The sequence below is a fragment of the Primulina eburnea genome, chromosome 6 (assembly GCF_022965805.1).
Source record: "Primulina eburnea isolate SZY01 chromosome 6, ASM2296580v1, whole genome shotgun sequence".
In the NCBI taxonomy this organism is placed as follows: Eukaryota; Viridiplantae; Streptophyta; class Magnoliopsida; order Lamiales; family Gesneriaceae; genus Primulina; species Primulina eburnea.
The window spans coordinates 1712048-1729046 of NC_133106.1; the positions used below are offsets into that span (position 1 = coordinate 1712048).

The 16999-nt window shown below is 35.6% G+C and overlaps 1 protein-coding gene across 1 annotated transcript; it reads left to right on the forward strand.

Annotated features, from left to right (window-relative positions):
• The first annotated feature begins 8787 nt into the window (after positions 1-8787).
• LOC140833298 (putative E3 ubiquitin-protein ligase RF298) lies at positions 8788-12186 on the forward strand. Its single transcript, XM_073197673.1, has 4 exons — positions 8788-8879; positions 9381-9421; positions 9632-11458; positions 11560-12186. Exons 3-4 carry the CDS (start codon positions 9686-9688, stop codon positions 12079-12081), a joined length of 2295 nt encoding a protein of 764 aa, XP_073053774.1. The 5' UTR covers positions 8788-8879; positions 9381-9421; positions 9632-9685; the 3' UTR covers positions 12082-12186.
• The last annotated feature ends 4813 nt before the right edge of the window (positions 12187-16999 follow it).

Genomic DNA, 16999 nt, shown 5'->3' on the forward strand with positions numbered 1-16999 from the left:
ATCAACTGATGTTTCGACGGCATAACAATACAATCTGAATAACCCCGTCAATCTGTACATCACAAATATAATTCTAGAACCCATAATCTGTGTCAATACAATTCATAATCTGAATACTAACACAATTCTGATGTAGAATCTCAGTCAATATCTTTCAAAAATCATAACAACTACAGAAACAGTCTGTTCTTTAATCTGTCTTAATTCTACAATGTCTATGGTAGTAGAAACACCATATCTGAATCACATGCAATTCTAGCAACATCATATTCTCAAAACATCTCAAAACGTAACAAAACTTACGTCATTGTGTAGCTCTTGGTGAGAGGAGCTCAAAACCGAAATCATATTTAAATTCTGATAGACGGATCCTTCGTAAATCAAATTCTAAACTTAAGAAATAAGATTCTCTCTCCAAGCTATCGATTCTTTCTGAATAATGAATGAGGAACAAGTGTTATATGTATATATATATCTTGCATGAAAACCAAAACGTGGCTTCATTCTTTGTTCTGCACGTCGCACCGCGGGTGCGCTCCATGCTCTGATCCCTATCCATTTTGCAGAAGCTTAGACCGCGGGTGCGCTCATGTTCTGTACCGCGGGTGCGGTATCTGCACCGCGGGTGCACTCTGGCTAGCACCGCGGGTGCGGTGATGCTTCGGAATTTCTTGCAAAAATCCACCATTGCATGACCGCGGGTGCACTCCTGTTCTGGGCGCGGGTGTGGTCTTGCAAACCCTATTTTCTCATGTCTTTTCTTCCCTCATTGCATGTCATGCGTTCTCATATCTTCCGAGTCTCACGTTAATGAAGACTAATAATCTTGGTTTATCAATTCTATACTTCTTGGGCATTACATTTCTCCCCCTCTTAGATCTGAGTTCGTCCTCGAACTCACAACACTCAATTCAAAGATATCAGAAGAAATGTATCACAGAGTTTAAACTAAACTCCCATATCTAATTCCAGTCTGGAATAAGGATTCGTTAAGTGTCATGTCATAACACTTCTTCAATTCTTCTGACAGAATCAGTCTCGTATTACTGGCTATACACGTCTGTATAAACCAATCTACAGCTCATCACCTATCAGTACCATCTGCTGTTATCAAATCTGTTTCTTCCCAACAAAGGCATCTACCTTCTTTAGCTTCAAATACCAATCGTCATCATCCGACATTGGGTTCTTAAATCTGTCCATTCTGAACTATCTTCATCTCCTTTTGAATTTTCTTCAAAAGAAATCTGTAGTACTCATCGTATACTGTCTTGTCTATAACTATCTCCTTACCTATCTGATAAGCTCTTAGCTATTGTCACACAATGATAATAAGTCATATCAATTAGTGCTAACATCCAGCATCACAGTTCTGGATATCTTCCAATATCTGGATAATACACTCTGACTGTCTGTCAATCTGTGAATAATCTGCAAAATAACTTATGGTATGGTCTGCCATAATTGCAAACTTAATCAAAATCACAATCTGATATAGTCTACTTCTACATTCTAGTCACTCTGACTATGTTCTGACATCAATCTGTTTCATTTGGTTCTGTTTGTACATCATCTTGTACAACTAATAGATATAGATTGAACAATCTGTCAATCATAATCATATTATATCACAATCTGGAAAATATTGGGATAATATTATTACGAAATTCATCGAAATATACTCCCCATGTCGAATCAGAAATATACTAAGTCTGTGATAAATCTTCCGATTTCTTTCTCTCTGTCTTCTCTGTTAGCGATTCAGACGTATCAGTACAATTTCTGCCAACATTTCTGTACAAATTCTGTCACGACTGATCTAATCTGTCTATATCATACTTGTCTGTTCGAATCTCATACATTCTCAGTCAGCAAAATGAACACTGAATCCACTACAATGCATTTCTGACACTATCTGTAATTTCAGATTCAAACTATTCGGTATAAACAAATCAGTTAATAATAAAATTTAAAGAAAAATACCTACCTGGTATTCGACTCTGATTATAAATATCAATTCTGTTATACAACTCTGAAACATTCTGATATCATAACACAACAAGTCTAATACAAAACACAAAATCACATATCTATTTTTCTGACCGATACTCTGCTCTGATTATCGAAATAATGTTCTGACCACTCTGATCACGTTTCTGAACGGCTGAAATTCTCGAATTCACTGATACCAGCTGAACTGTATATACTCTCAACGGTTCATAAAATCTGTATCAATACTGATTCAGAAGAACCATAATCTATACTAATTTAGTAAATATATAGGATTGTAGGTTCTAACAATACTATCAATTCTGACAAATCAATCAGATCTTCATGCCATTCTGATTAACTGCTATATATCATCTGCAAATATAATATGCTCCCCAAACAATACGATCTGTATAAAATGCTGATCTGGAAGCAATAATTCTCAAGCAATTCAAAACACAATCATATCAGATAATCTGTCAACTCATATAATATCAATCTCTGACAATTCTGACAATTCTGACTGTCTGATCTTTCTGATATCGGTATCTGATCAGTCACTGATCACAATATCAACTGTCTCAAAATCAATCAGTCTACTAACATCAGATATCATCTATTCTGAATACCATCATCACAATTCCCAGAATATTTAATATGATCTTTCAAATATTCTTTCAATTCATGTTGTATCATTCTGTATAGTCAATACCATTCTGTACTAAATCTACTATACAAACAATCCCTGATCTCAATTCAATTCTGAAATTTATCTTTCTGATATAACACAATTCTGAAATCTTATCTAGGCAAACATCAGCCAATTTGTATAATACTGACCAATCTGTCAATACTAAACTCGATTTCAGTGGATCTACTGAATACGTAAGGATGCAATCTGCTCCTTTCTGTATTAATCGAGTCATATACAATACAGATATCAAAAGAATTCTAAATCTAGAATCCTTATCGTGGTATCTCCACTGATCAGTCATCTCTGGTCTGACTCTTACCATTTCTGGAAAACTTCTACAATATGTCGGTACTTGTTCAGCATATACATATCAATAATGCGTTCAAATCAGAAAACACAAGTACATCATAATCTATCTCTATTTCATTCTCATCTTACTGTAGCATACAACATATCAGAAATCTCTGATAGTAACAGTTTCCTTACAAGTAAGGGAATTAATACTACAGTACAAACAGACCCAACAGATACAGCATATCTCCATGCAACCCAGTCACAGATATTCGTATGAAATGCATTAGTATATATCAATACATATGCAATCTAATCATATAGAATAGTACCTGTTGTACGTTCTGAATCTGTTTCTCAATTAAACTCTGTTCCCTACAATCTTCGGGAACGCTTCTGGGGACAGACTTTAGCAAAGTGTCCAGGCTGTCCACAAATATTGCATCTACCAGTCACTCCCTGGCATTGCTCGGTGGGATATCTCCCTCTGCAAGTCCTGCAATATACTCCAGTATAACTCGGGCTAGAACCACTGGAGCTAGAGTAACCACTTCCCAACTTCTTGAATGCCTTCTTTCGAGCTTTCAGCAAATCTTGCTTCCCACTCGTACTGCCGTGTTCATATCGAAGAGGGGATTGCTGTGTCTGAAGTGGCTTCACACACAACCTTGTCAATTGTCTAATCAGACTCATCTCCGCTCTCTTTGCTCTACTCAAGTTATCAGCAAAATGATAAGGTCGTTGCAAATTCATAAATGCACCTACCTCCGAATTCAACCCTCTGATGAACTGATTCACTACAGTTTCATCATTTCCAGCTAAATGAGGAGCAAAATGCAGTAGAGTAGAGAATTTAGCAATATATTGGTCAATATTCAGCTGCCCTTGGCTCAAATTCTCAAACTCTAATTTCTTGTTCTCTCGGTACGAAGCTGAGAAAAATCTTTGATAGAATTCAGTTCTGAATATTTCCCATGAAATCACTGTAACTCTCTGTTCCCACATTCTTCTACTGGTAATCCACCAATTCCTGGCGGCTTCTCGTAACTGGTAAGGCACCATCTTAACTCTCTGTTCATTTGTACAATCAAGTAAATCGAACAAGATTTCTATATCATCAAACCAGTTCTGACAATCTTTGGATGTCTCGGAACCATTCAGAATCGGCGGCTGTAACAACTGAAATTCTTTCATCTTTTATTCTAACTGAGTTTCTGATACATCTCTCTGTTCAGACGAAGTACTGCCCTTTTCTGGAACTCTTCGAGGTGGTATATCTGATAATCAAACAGATTAGTACATAATCTATACAATCTGTCTCAGCCCTCCTCTGATCATATACCTCTGATTCAGACTCGGTTCTGATCCAGGCTTAGTAATTACATGCTGCAATCAACTCAGATACAAACAACATGTAATAGGGAAAACAGTAAATCATGCTAGCACCCATAATGTAATTCAACATTATAATAACTCTCATGCTAGCAATCACATGCAAGGAAGAAAGTTCAATCTACCCCGCTCATTCTCTATTATCTCAGTCTAAAAGATCTATCAACTCTGACTATCTCAATCTAAAGGATCTATCGCTCTGATACCGCCTGTTGTGGGGACCCGGACGCTAATCAAGTTCTTAATCATAATTGGGACTAATTAATCAATTAAAAACAGGGTCTAAATTTTTTTCTCTTTTAAAATACACGTGCGGAACGTAGTGAAATCAAACTCATATACATATCAGTATAAAATACAATACAAGTCATGTACTGCATGCATTCAAAATAAACTAAGGTTTAACAACTAATGTCAAGTGTCCAACCCTATCTCTAATCCAAGTCCGGAGCCTCCACTCTAATCACGATCTTTCCTCATCTCCTGGACCCTGATCCTGTCCCACCTGTTGTCATGTACACATACAGACAAGACAACAGCCGGATAATTCCGGTGAGAATATAATCCCAGTATAAATCAACGAAACATGCAATCATATAAAACAATATAAAACATGTAATCAGGTAACAGATATATGTATCAAAATCTGAAACATAATCAATATCAATCTGTCGACATGATTCTATAATTCAGACTAGACTCAATCCTAGTCTAGGGATCCCGGTTTCCAGACATTGGCATTCCATATCGAACAACAGTAATAGAAAAGACTCCAGTTCTATCCACGTCGATATAGTATCGATCATCAGTAATAGAGAAGCTCTGGTTCTATCCACATCAGTATAGTATCGATCACCAGTAATAGAAGAAACTCCGATTCTATCCACATCGATATAACATCGATCAACAGTAATAGAAGAAGTTATAATTCTATCCACATCGATACAATACTGATCACCAGTAATAGAATGAGCTATAATTCTATCCACATCGATAGCCAATTATCCAGTAGCAGACTATGGCACTTCCGCCAACACAATATCTCATGACATCGTGCAATGTGCCCGTGGTGATCCCACCACTATCAGGCACTTCTGTCACAAGATAAATCGTCTAATACCTGTCATCTAAAATCAAGAGAACAAGTATATTATTCAATCCATGCAAATATCAATGCAATAAAGTAAAGTATGTGATTTAGGGAAACTCAAGTCTAATCCGACTCAAGTCGATCTCCCAATACCACATTGACTTATACCTTTGCCGTCCCGGTCTGACGAAGACGAAGTCTCGAAGTCAAATCTGTCCATGTCAATCTGATAATGACAAATCACAGAAATACAATATCAGTATATATCTCAGTTCAGAATCTGTTCTGATCAATACTCAAATCGGTATACAATCTGATCAGAATCAACAGTATAACCAAGAATCTCAATCAATATCATATCTGATCAATCTAAATCAATACTGAATCTGATCAATCTAAATCAACTGATGTTTCGACGGCATAACAATACAATCTGAATAACCCCGTCAATCTGTACATCACAAATATAATTCTAGAACCCATAATCTGTGTCAATACAATTCATAATCTGAATACTAACACAATTCTGATGTAGAATCTCAGTCAATATCTTTCAAAAATCATAACAACTACAGAAACAGTCTGTTCTTTAATCTGTCTTAATTCTACAATGTCTATGGTTGTAGAAACACCATATCTGAATCACATGCAATTCTAGCAACATCATATTCTCAAAACATCTCAAAACGTAACAAAACTTACGTCCTTGTGTAGCTCTTGGTGAGAGGAGCTCAAAACCGAAATCAGATTTAAATTCTGATAGACGGATCCTTCGTAAATCAAATTCTAAACTTAAGAAATAAGATTCTCTCTCCAAGCTATCGATTCTTTCTGAATAATGAATGAGGAACAAGTGTTATATGTATATATATATCTTGCATGAAAACCAAAACGTGGCTTCATTCTTTGTTCTGCACGTCGCACCGCGGGTGCGCTCCATGCTCTGATCCCTATCCATTTTGCAGAAGCTTAGACCGCGGGTGCGCTCATGTTCTGTACCGCGGGTGCGGTATCTGCACCGCGGGTGCACTCTGGCTAGCACCGCGGGTGCGGTGATGCTTCGGAATTTCTTGCAAAAATCCACCATTGCATGACCGCGGGTGCACTCCTGTTCTGGGCGCGGGTGCGGTCTTGCAAACCCTATTTTCTCATGTCTTTTCTTCCCTCATTGCATATCATGCGTTCTCATATCTTCCGAGTCTCACGTTAATGAAGACTAATAATCTTGGTTTATCAATTCTATACTTCTTGGGCATTACATTTCTCCCCCTCTTAGATCTGAGTTCGTCCTCGAACTCACAACACTCAATTCAAAGATATCAGAAGAAATGTATCACAGAGTTTAAACTAAACTCCCATATCTAATTCCAGTCTGGAATAAGAATTCGTTAAGTGTCATGTCATAACACTTCTTCAATTCTTCTGACAGAATCAGTCTCGCATTACTGGCTATACACGTCTGTATAAACCAATCTACAGCTCATCACCTATCAGTACCATCTGCTGTTATCAAATCTGTTTCTTCCCAACAAAGGCATCTACCTTCTTTAGCTTCAAATACCAATCGTCATCATCCGACATTGGGTTCTTAAATCCATAAAAACCCTTCGTCTTTACTTTTTGCGTTCGCTACTTTTTTAACTGTTTCTTGTTAACAAGTCACACAACCAGTTGAAGCTAGCATTAGAAATTGTTAACCGTTTTCCACACTTCTCAAGTTGTTCATATTTCTAATCGTTCAAGAAAACTTTCAACCGCCTAAACACGTTTGAAAACCAATTTTAAATAGAAAATATTTTTAAAGAGTTTATTCACCTCCTCTGAACTTTTTCCCGATCCTAACAGTAATAGTTCACGTGTTATTTAAATTTATATTTTGCCGAAACATTTTTGTTAATGTATGAAAATTGTTGTTTATTTTTTATTGAAATAATAAGATTATCAAATTACCCTCAACTGGCATTGAAAAGTGGTTATGGGGATGTAAATGAAGTAAATTCAAGGATTAGGGGTGAATTCAAAATTTGAAGTCTTTCAACTATATATAGATACAAATTCAGATATTTAAAGCAAACTTAAAATATTTCTTTCAACTATATATAGTGAAAAACTATTGTCGTTGATATATTGTTGAACCGGTTTTTTCTTGTAGTGAAATATAATAAATCATCTGAAATACTAATAACCGAATTTTAAATATGATACTATTAAGATTTAAGAGCACATATTTACAATAAAATTATCTGAATGAAACCAAATAAGGTATTACAACAAGCGCTAATTATTTAGCCTACAAACGTTTGAATTCTATAAACTAAATTTAAATATAGTTATACTAAAAGCGCAGATTATTTAACCGACGAATATATAAATTATACAACTGAAATTAAAAAACGCTACCACTAAAACACGCGAATTATTTAGCCAATGAACATTTGAATTATATCAATAAATTCAAATGCAATACTACTAAAATAGCATATTTTTTATCCAACGAACATTTAAATTATATATATAGAAGCTCATATTATTTACTCAAGGAACATTTAAATTATACTACTGAAATTCAAATGTAGTACTACTAAAAGAGCAGATTTTTTACCCAAAAAACATTTAAATTATATATCCGATATTTAAATACGATACCACTAAAAAAGCGCGGATTATTTATTCAACGAACATTCAAATTATAACTGAAATTCAAATACGATATTGCGCGCATATTTTTTATACAGCGAAAAATTTAACTTATATAGCTGAAATTTAAGAAGGATGCCACTAAAGACGCGAATTACTTCAACAAACAAACCAAATAACATGCATAAATTATCTAAGCGACTCAAATTTAAATATGACACCACTAAAAAAATCAAAATAAACGAACATTTAAATTATATAGGTAGGCAATATATTAGCATTGCCAACTGAAATTTCATAATTATGTAATGCATGAAATGTGAAAACATCACGAGTATAACTTTAATATCTTGGAAATAATCACAAAATTTAAGAAAAAAGTCATTTCAATATATTTGCAAGATTTGAATATATTTAATGTATAGGGCTGAGTATGAATTACGAGTTCATTGGATTTACACCATTTAGTAAAAAAGATTAGCGAGAATCTGGTAAAAGAGACAAAAATGGATGCTGCTGATGTAAAAAGGTGCGAAACATTAATGAGGATTAAGGGCATCATTCATGTAATCTTGCCATCTGGTTTACAAAATTCACTGGCAAAATTATGTTTGGATGAACTTTAACAAAAAGTTGGTAGCCCGATGGCCTATATAAGACGAGCTCTGGTGTGCGAAAGAGTATAAAACGTGAGTGAGTGTGCATGGTGTTTTGTGAGCGGAGAAAAACATGAATGGAGTGTAGCCCTCTTCGATTCACATGGTTTTGTTAGTGCCCTTTTTGCTGGTAAGTCTGAATCTTGTGTTTTGTTTGATGATTCGAAATTCATTCGAAGTTCAAGCAAGAATTTACTTGCTCTTCATCTTTGGAGCAGTTTTTTAATTCAAACATGAATGGAATGTAGCCCTTTTCGATTCACATGGTTTTGTGAGTGCCCTTTTTGCTGGTAAGTCTGAATCTTTTGTCTTGTTTGATGATTCAAAATTCATTCAAAGTTCAAGCAAGAATTTACTTGCTCTTCATCTTTGGAGCAGTTTTTTAATTCCCTTTTGGATTGAGATTTTTTTTTTTTGGTACATTGGGCATACGCCTCTCCCGCAAATGGGAAAGGTCATGACATCAACTCGAGAGGGTTTTGGCCTTTTCGGATGAGATTTTAGTGTTGGTTTTTTCTGTTTGTGATTTGTTGGTATGGAATGGGCATGTTTTAGATTTCAATCAGAATGAATATTCTATGTTTTTCTTTCCTCTTGTTTTAATCTTATTATTCAAGTGGTTTTTATGCAGGAAAAAACCTTAATTTTTTGCTTTTTGCCGAAGGTTCCCAGGTTTCAGCATTTTTTTTCCTTGAATTTTTATTGGAATTTACATAGGGTTAATGATGTTTTCAAATGAACTTCTCTTTTTGTGTTTTTTATCATCGATCAGGAGTTCATGATAGACTAGTGATTTTCGTTTATAAAATAATTTTATGCAGTCTTAAGTATTTTTTCTGTTATGGTAGGACACTGATATCACACAGACGATTGCACCAACAGGTTTGAATTGTTTGAGATTACAAAACCTATTTTCCGCGCCGTCGTTTAAGACTCATGGGTGGCAACGAGTGTGGTGAAGATAGCAGTGGAGGCTTATTGACAACCAATATTGATAAAGAAAGTGGTAGCGAGAGAGAGATTTTATCTGATGCAGTGATAGAAACTCCGGTCGATGAATCTGCCACACCTCTGAATGAATTTCATGGCCACAAGGCGCTGACTTTGGACGCTTTAAGTGTGGAGAAGGTTGTCGAGGAAGAGGAAGATGATGATTTACCCGAATATGACTGGGAAGAACATAGGGCCCTTCATCTTGAGGGGCTCTTGACCAGTAATATGCTTGCGATTTTTGAAACCGCAATTAAAAAGGTTGTTGAATGTGGATATAGCGAGGTAGCTGCCGGCTGGGCGGTTCTAAATTCCGGCCTAAGTCGTGGAAGTAAAGATGTACTGTCGAACATTGTGGATGGTGCTTTGAATTTACTTAAGACAGAAAAGGAGTGCAACATACCAAAGAAGCCTGTATCTGATGGGTTAAAGAGCTTGGTAGAGTACTTTGTACTCGAGATGACCAATGTGATCCTTGAGGCAAGGCCGGAGTTAACAATCAAAGAAGCAATGCTGTGTCTGCTGAGGAGTGATATGAATCTGTCGAGGGCGTGTTTGGCGGAGGAAGGAGCTTCGCAAACCAGTCATTCAGCTAATCAGAATACGGGAAATAAACCAATGCCTGATTCTACAAGTTCATGCCCCGACATCCCCATTCCCAGGCCTCCTCTCCATCCACCAAATTGCACCACCTATCCAGGGAAAAAAGTTTCTATTTCCGTCGAGGAAATGAGGGACCAGTTATGCCTCGCTAGAGATCATGTTCGGGCCTCAGCACCAGCAGGAGTACTCATGAATGAGAAATCCGGGGGGGTCGGTAAAAAGGCTAAGTCTAAGAAAGATAAGTCCCGGCGAAAAGCACTTCAATTGGAGAAACATCAAAAGGATCATGCTTCACAAGACGCTTACAAAGCAAAGTTTACTGCCTTGGGGAATATGGTGCTGGAGAAATCACTAAAGTCGCAATCTAATTTGCTGACGAAGATCGCTGAGGCAAACTTATCCAAACCTGATGTATCTGCTCCTGCCTTGCCTGTTAAAGTAATGGTTTCTGCCTCAGTTGAAGCAAAATCCAATTTTCCTCGAGATCCTCGTTTGAAGGCTAAGACCCATGTTTCTGAAACTTTGAAGGACACTGATTATTACGCTGGGATCCCGTATGATGAAACTCTTCAGAAGCACATCCCACAAGATGAGAAAGACGGAGACATCCTGACACTAATGCCTCGTAAGCAAGAACTCGAGAAAATGCTCCAATACTGGGCAGATTGGGCGAAGGAGAAAGTTATGCAGGCTACTAAAAGACTTACCCAAGATCAGGGGGAGTTGAAAAAGTTGAGGCAAGAGAAAGAGGAGGGGGCAAAGTTTATTAAGGAGAAGCAAATCATGGAGGATAGTACCAATAAGAGAATCTTTGAAATGGAAACTGCGTTGTCCAATGCCGTCAACCAGATCGAGGTGGCTAACTCCTACTTTCACAAGCTTCAAGAGGAGAATTCTATGTTGAGGAAGAAGATGGGTGTTTCCAATCTGCGGGCAACACAGTCTTACCAATATTTGGAGGATTGTATTGAGAGGGAGCAGGACGCGATAAGGAAATGTCAGTCGTTGGATGCCGAAAAAGGTTTATGCCTGGATCAATTGGCTAGTGCAAAAAATGAAGTAGCTGAGTTAAACAATCGGCTAGAAAAGATGAAAGAACGCCAAGATCGGTTCCAGGTATGCTTATTCTTATATTGGTGGCAAAAAGATAGTTTAACCTTTGTATCATATGTTTATCGTATATGTAAGTCGAATCTTTTTGTGATGATCTGTTATAGGTACTGTTGAGGCAAGAGGAGAGGGAGAAACTCAAGGCCATCGCGAATTACACATACCTTAAATCCAAAAGAGAGGAAGATGAAGCTTTGGCCATAGCTGAGGCAGAAAGCCTAACACAAATGGCCGAGATGAACATTCACAAAACCAAAGAAGATATCAAGAATCTTGAGAATATGATCTCCGAATTGAGATTGAAAGCCGAAAGATCGAAAATAGCAGCTCTTAACATCGGATATGGTTCCTGTTCGAGCAGCAGCGATGACTTCTTCACATTCCGTGCGTTGCAGCAATCGAAAACCACCAAGAACTTGCTCGTGTTGCCGAATAAATTTGGGAGCGGACGTGCGAGGGAATGCGTTATGTGCATGAATGAAGAGATATCGGTGGTGTTCTTGCCTTGTGCTCATCAGGTTCTTTGCGTGGAATGCAACATCATCCATGAAAAGCAAGGGATGAATGGCTGCCCTTCATGCAGAACAACAATTGCGAAGCGAATTCCTGTTAAATTTCGTCAGGTTTAATGTAATCTTCGAGGGTTTTATGAACAGTAGCTAGGGATGCGAAAGGCTTGAATTTGGTTTGCTGCGATTTATTACAGCTATGCATGTAATTTTGAGATAATTGAATCTTTCTTTTAACCAATTAATTCCAATTGCGAAGATCGAATTTCCTTTGATTTCTTCTTTGGCCAAACTCACATATTCATCGTAAAACTATACGTAAAAATTTGGGTGCGTGGGGTGTATTCTTGCAGAGATTCTTCCAAATTAAATTTGATGGAAAGTGAGAAGCAATTGAAAAACAAGAAATTACAATGTGTCATTTGAATTTTTACTTTTTACAGCAATAGTAGGACTAGGGCTAAATGTATACATATTTGAGTAGGTCTCTTGTGAGATGGTCTCACGAATATTTATTTGTGAGACACGTCTATCCTATCGATATTCAAAATAAAAAATAATATTTTTTTATGAATGATCCAAATAAGGGATCCATATCACAAAATACGACCCGTGAGACCGTCTCATACAAGTTTTTGCCTACCCAATTAGCTGTAATCCTAACTCGTACTTTAAAAGAGATAATTAGTTCCCATAAAATATCACAAATTATTATTTTTATTTCATTAACTACCCACCAAATAACATTTATAATAAATCACAACCCACTAACGTCGGCTTATATATATAATTAACAATATATATATATATATATATATATATATAATTAACAATTTCACATATATATATATATATGTATGTATGTATATATTGTTAATTATATATATAAATATGTATGTATGTATATATTGTTAATTATATATATATATATATATATATATATATATATATATATATATATATATATATATATATATATATATATATATATATATCAAATATGTACTCCGAAATTGTTCTTAATTACAAACCAAAAAAAAAAAAAATAGAAAGAAAGAAAAAACTTTTGGATCCATGAGAACTTCCTTTTTAGACATAAAAAACAGAGATGTTAATGAGGCGGATATGGAGCGGGTTTGGCTAAACCCAAGACCCTCTCCATGAAAAAAACTTTGACCCATTACCTGCCTCACTCCAGTTAAATATTTTTCGAAATAAAAAAGTAATCTTTCTTCTCACATGACTGAATTATGAAACAGGCAAACCTCTAAATACAACATTGTGGAAAATTAATTTATATCTTCGACCACACTTAACAATAACAAACAAAGTATTTTCACGACATAAAAAAAGAGTTACTAGCTCTCCAAAAAAATCTTGACATCCTCAAAAAAAGTCATAACATTATTTAAACAGATCAATATAAAATCATTGAGTAGAAAATATTTAAGTCTACTAAGATGACTACCAACTATTCTTCCACTATTGCTAAAAGCAGATTCAAATACAACAATTGACATAAGAATAGCTAAGATCTTTATAGTTGAGGTGAGCTACTAAAAAAATGAAAATTAATAAAACTAAAACCCTAAAATATTTATATGCACATATATATGGGACGGGTATTATAGGACCCATGACCCGCCCCATATCCGGACGGGTCTGAAAAATTGGACCCGAGACCCACCCCATGACCCATTTAGTATGCCCAAACCCACCCCATACACGCAGGTTCATTGCGGGTCTGGGTAAAACCCGGACCCATTGACATCCCTAAAGATTTTCTTAACTTCGGCTAGGAAGGTGGAGAATTAATCAAGATGAAAACATGTTAACTAATAAATTCAATTGAAGTACATTAAAAGCCCGGAACATCTAGAATCAAAACATAACAAAAAGGATGAAAATTTACAAGAACAAATTAAATATTTTAAAATAATTTATATAAAAAAGAAAGAACACAAAATTTGAAATATCATGACTTAGTCAAGTTCATTTGACATAGTGATTGATGTCATTAATCACTCTTCTTCATAATGGCGATTTTTATAAAACTTTATACGGCTTGAAACTGAAATAAATATATAGTGAAACTCGTTAGATCTCTTAGTTATTATGATAACAAACAATAACTTATTGTATTATATCAAGTTTTTTTTTTCATGTATTACTGATACTCGATCGTCCTACTGAAAATTCAGAAGAAGTCATTCAGTGGATATCAAGATGCGAAGCCATCCAATCGCTTTATCATCAACAGCGTGATTGATCTACTCAACTGCTTAATCATACAAGTCTGTGGCATAAGGATTACTCAATCGTTCACTTTTTCAAAGTACATTTTGTAAATGGTTTAGTAAGATATCTTCATATATTAGCCACGTGTTTCACAAGAATATCACTTATTTTATTATAATTGGTAGACCGGTCACGTATGACAAAAAAATGTCAGAAGATCAGATTGCTCTCCTAAAAAGACATAGCATAGAGCTAGTTATTTTCTGCTGTCAGTGTCTGTTTCCTCTCACATTTGGTAAATGTCAAATTGCTCATTAATTAAAGTGTACGATGAACCAGGAAATGACAGCAACAACAATACTATTGCATTAATGCTCATTTATTGAGATACAATCGAACATTGAACGGAAGATGCAAAAGTACTATAAATAGAGAATGCCAAGAAAAACTTAAATGCTTCAACAATGAGATTTTACACGCAAACAACTAACATTTAAAATTTGCATTTTCTAAGAGATTTCTAAGCACTTTTCACTATCATCAACTACTGCTCAATATCACTCACTTCAAAGAACATTTATTAGATCATCAATGGCTCAGGCCAAAACTACTCAAACGACAGCTTGAATAAGAGGATTCATTATATTGTTACACCAGTGTTGTATTGGTTGTTTTAATGTGTGTCTCAAGTGGTTGTAAGAATTTAACTAGGAGTTTCCACTTAGGTATATATATATATATATATATATAACAATATATATATATATATATATATATATATATATATATATATATATATATATATATATTGTTATACACAACCGTTACAGTATCTGAGGGTGCTCCATATAAGGTGGAGAAGCATCGGTACGAGATGATCACCGAGGACAAAAATAAGACCAACCTGGACAATGTGACCTAGGATATCCTTTATAAAACTTCAGATACAAATATTTTTAGTAAAAATAAAGTTTTTCCTTCAGCTAAATGGATCTGGAAGAATATGACCAACTATATGAGGGAAATGACCAAATAATAGAGAACAAGATGATCGTGGCTATCCAACAATTCAACAATGCCAAGATGAAGCCTAGAGAAACTCTCAATGAGTTTGATAGATTTTTTAGCAGTATCGTTATTGAATTTGCATCTCTTGGTAAAAAATACTTTAACCTTGAAATTTATTTGAAGGTAATGAGAGCATTGTCTACAGATTGAGATGTAAAGACAATGGCTATGAGAGAACCCGATGATTTAAGAAAACTAGAGTTGCATGAATTGTTTGCTAACCTCAAATCCTATGAGTTCGAACTTGAGATTCGAAGTGCAGAAGTATCATCTACATCTCAACCGACGAAAGCTCTGGCCGCGATAGTTGCTGCACCTCTAGTCGAAGAGACTTCAAGCAAGAAGAAGTCTACAGAGCAAATGAGAAATGAGTCCATGTCATTTTTCGTTAAGAAGTTTGGTAAATCTGTGAATAAGAATCAATCTAAATTTACTAAAGTGTATTATAAAAAGGACTAGATAGAGGATGGTCAATTCTATTTTAAATGCAGATTGTAACATGCCCAAGGAACATGAGAAAAAACCATTCGAGAGGAGATGATCGAAGGATGAGAAAAGATCTTTCAAGAAGAAGAAAGATTAGAAGGTACTTGTTGCTGAGAAAAACAATTGTAAGTGGGAAAGCTTTGAAAGTGAATCCTCTGGATTAGACAAAAACTCAAGTAAAAGTAATTATGAGTCGGTCCAGTGCTTGATGGCAAATTCAGAACCTGAAGGAGATGATGACGAAGTATTAGATTTTGGATCTAGTAAATTTACATAAGAAGACCTTTTCATTGCACTTCATGATATGGATAAAGAGTACATGATTTTGTCTCAATCATTTGAGGAAGTAAAAGCACAAAACGTAAGCCTAAAAGACAAGTCAAGTGAATCTAGCTGCTTGCAACGAAAGAAACTTGGTAGTCTCAAGGTGAAACTAAGTCTGCTAGCCACTAAAAATTATAATATGTTGAAACTGTTCCAAGACACTTTGAATAAAATTAATTAAAGATAATAAAAACTTGGAACCAAGATTGCGGTAGAGCTTCGACTAGGCTGCTGCAATTGCTAAATTCGGATTCTTGCAGTTATGGGGAGGGAGTTTTCTTCTTATATAGGCTTGAATAATCAACTATAAAGGTAAGCCCGTATCACTTCAAGAATGTCGTTGATTGCTTAATCAACGTGATGATTGCACTTTTCTCTCCCGAATGAACGTGGCCTCTTCTTGATTCAAGATACACACCTGAGATTCATGAGTGATTTTTGTTTTCCTTAAGTGCAAATGGAGAGTGATTTTGGCTGCATGAATCTCTTCCAAGATTGGTGCATTTCCATATAGTGATAAATGGTCAGTAATGAAGAGGCAATGATTATTCAAATTTTCATGATTATGATTGTATGGAACTAAAAAAATGTTGTGCCAAAAATGAGCTCAAATTTTCCTATGACATATATAGATTTTCTCGTTGCAAGATTTCGGGTCTTCACAGTCAATAAACCTACCTTTTTTTTATGAACATGCAGCCTCAAATTTTTGACAATTGAGATGCATGCGCCTCTTCTTTTGACATTCGTGCTCCCGAATTTTCTCGTTGATGGTGTGAGAAACGCCTATAAATAGAACAATTGAGGTCCCTAAGCACACACATTAGAAAAACAAAAATACACCATCTATTGAGAGGGTGAAGTGCTTAGAAGACTTCAACCGAAAGGAAATCAGAGAAATAAAAAATTTCAGAGCTAATAA

Bases quoted from the DNA above. Each gene is read 5' to 3' on its own strand.
- LOC140833298 (XM_073197673.1), top strand. From the start codon at position 9,686: ATGGGTGGCAACGAGTGTGGTGAAGATAGCAGTGGAGGCTTATTGACA. The intron at 11,459-11,559 runs GTATGCTTATTC...GATCTGTTATAG, and splicing joins AACGCCAAGATCGGTTCCAG to GTACTGTTGAGGCAAGAGGA.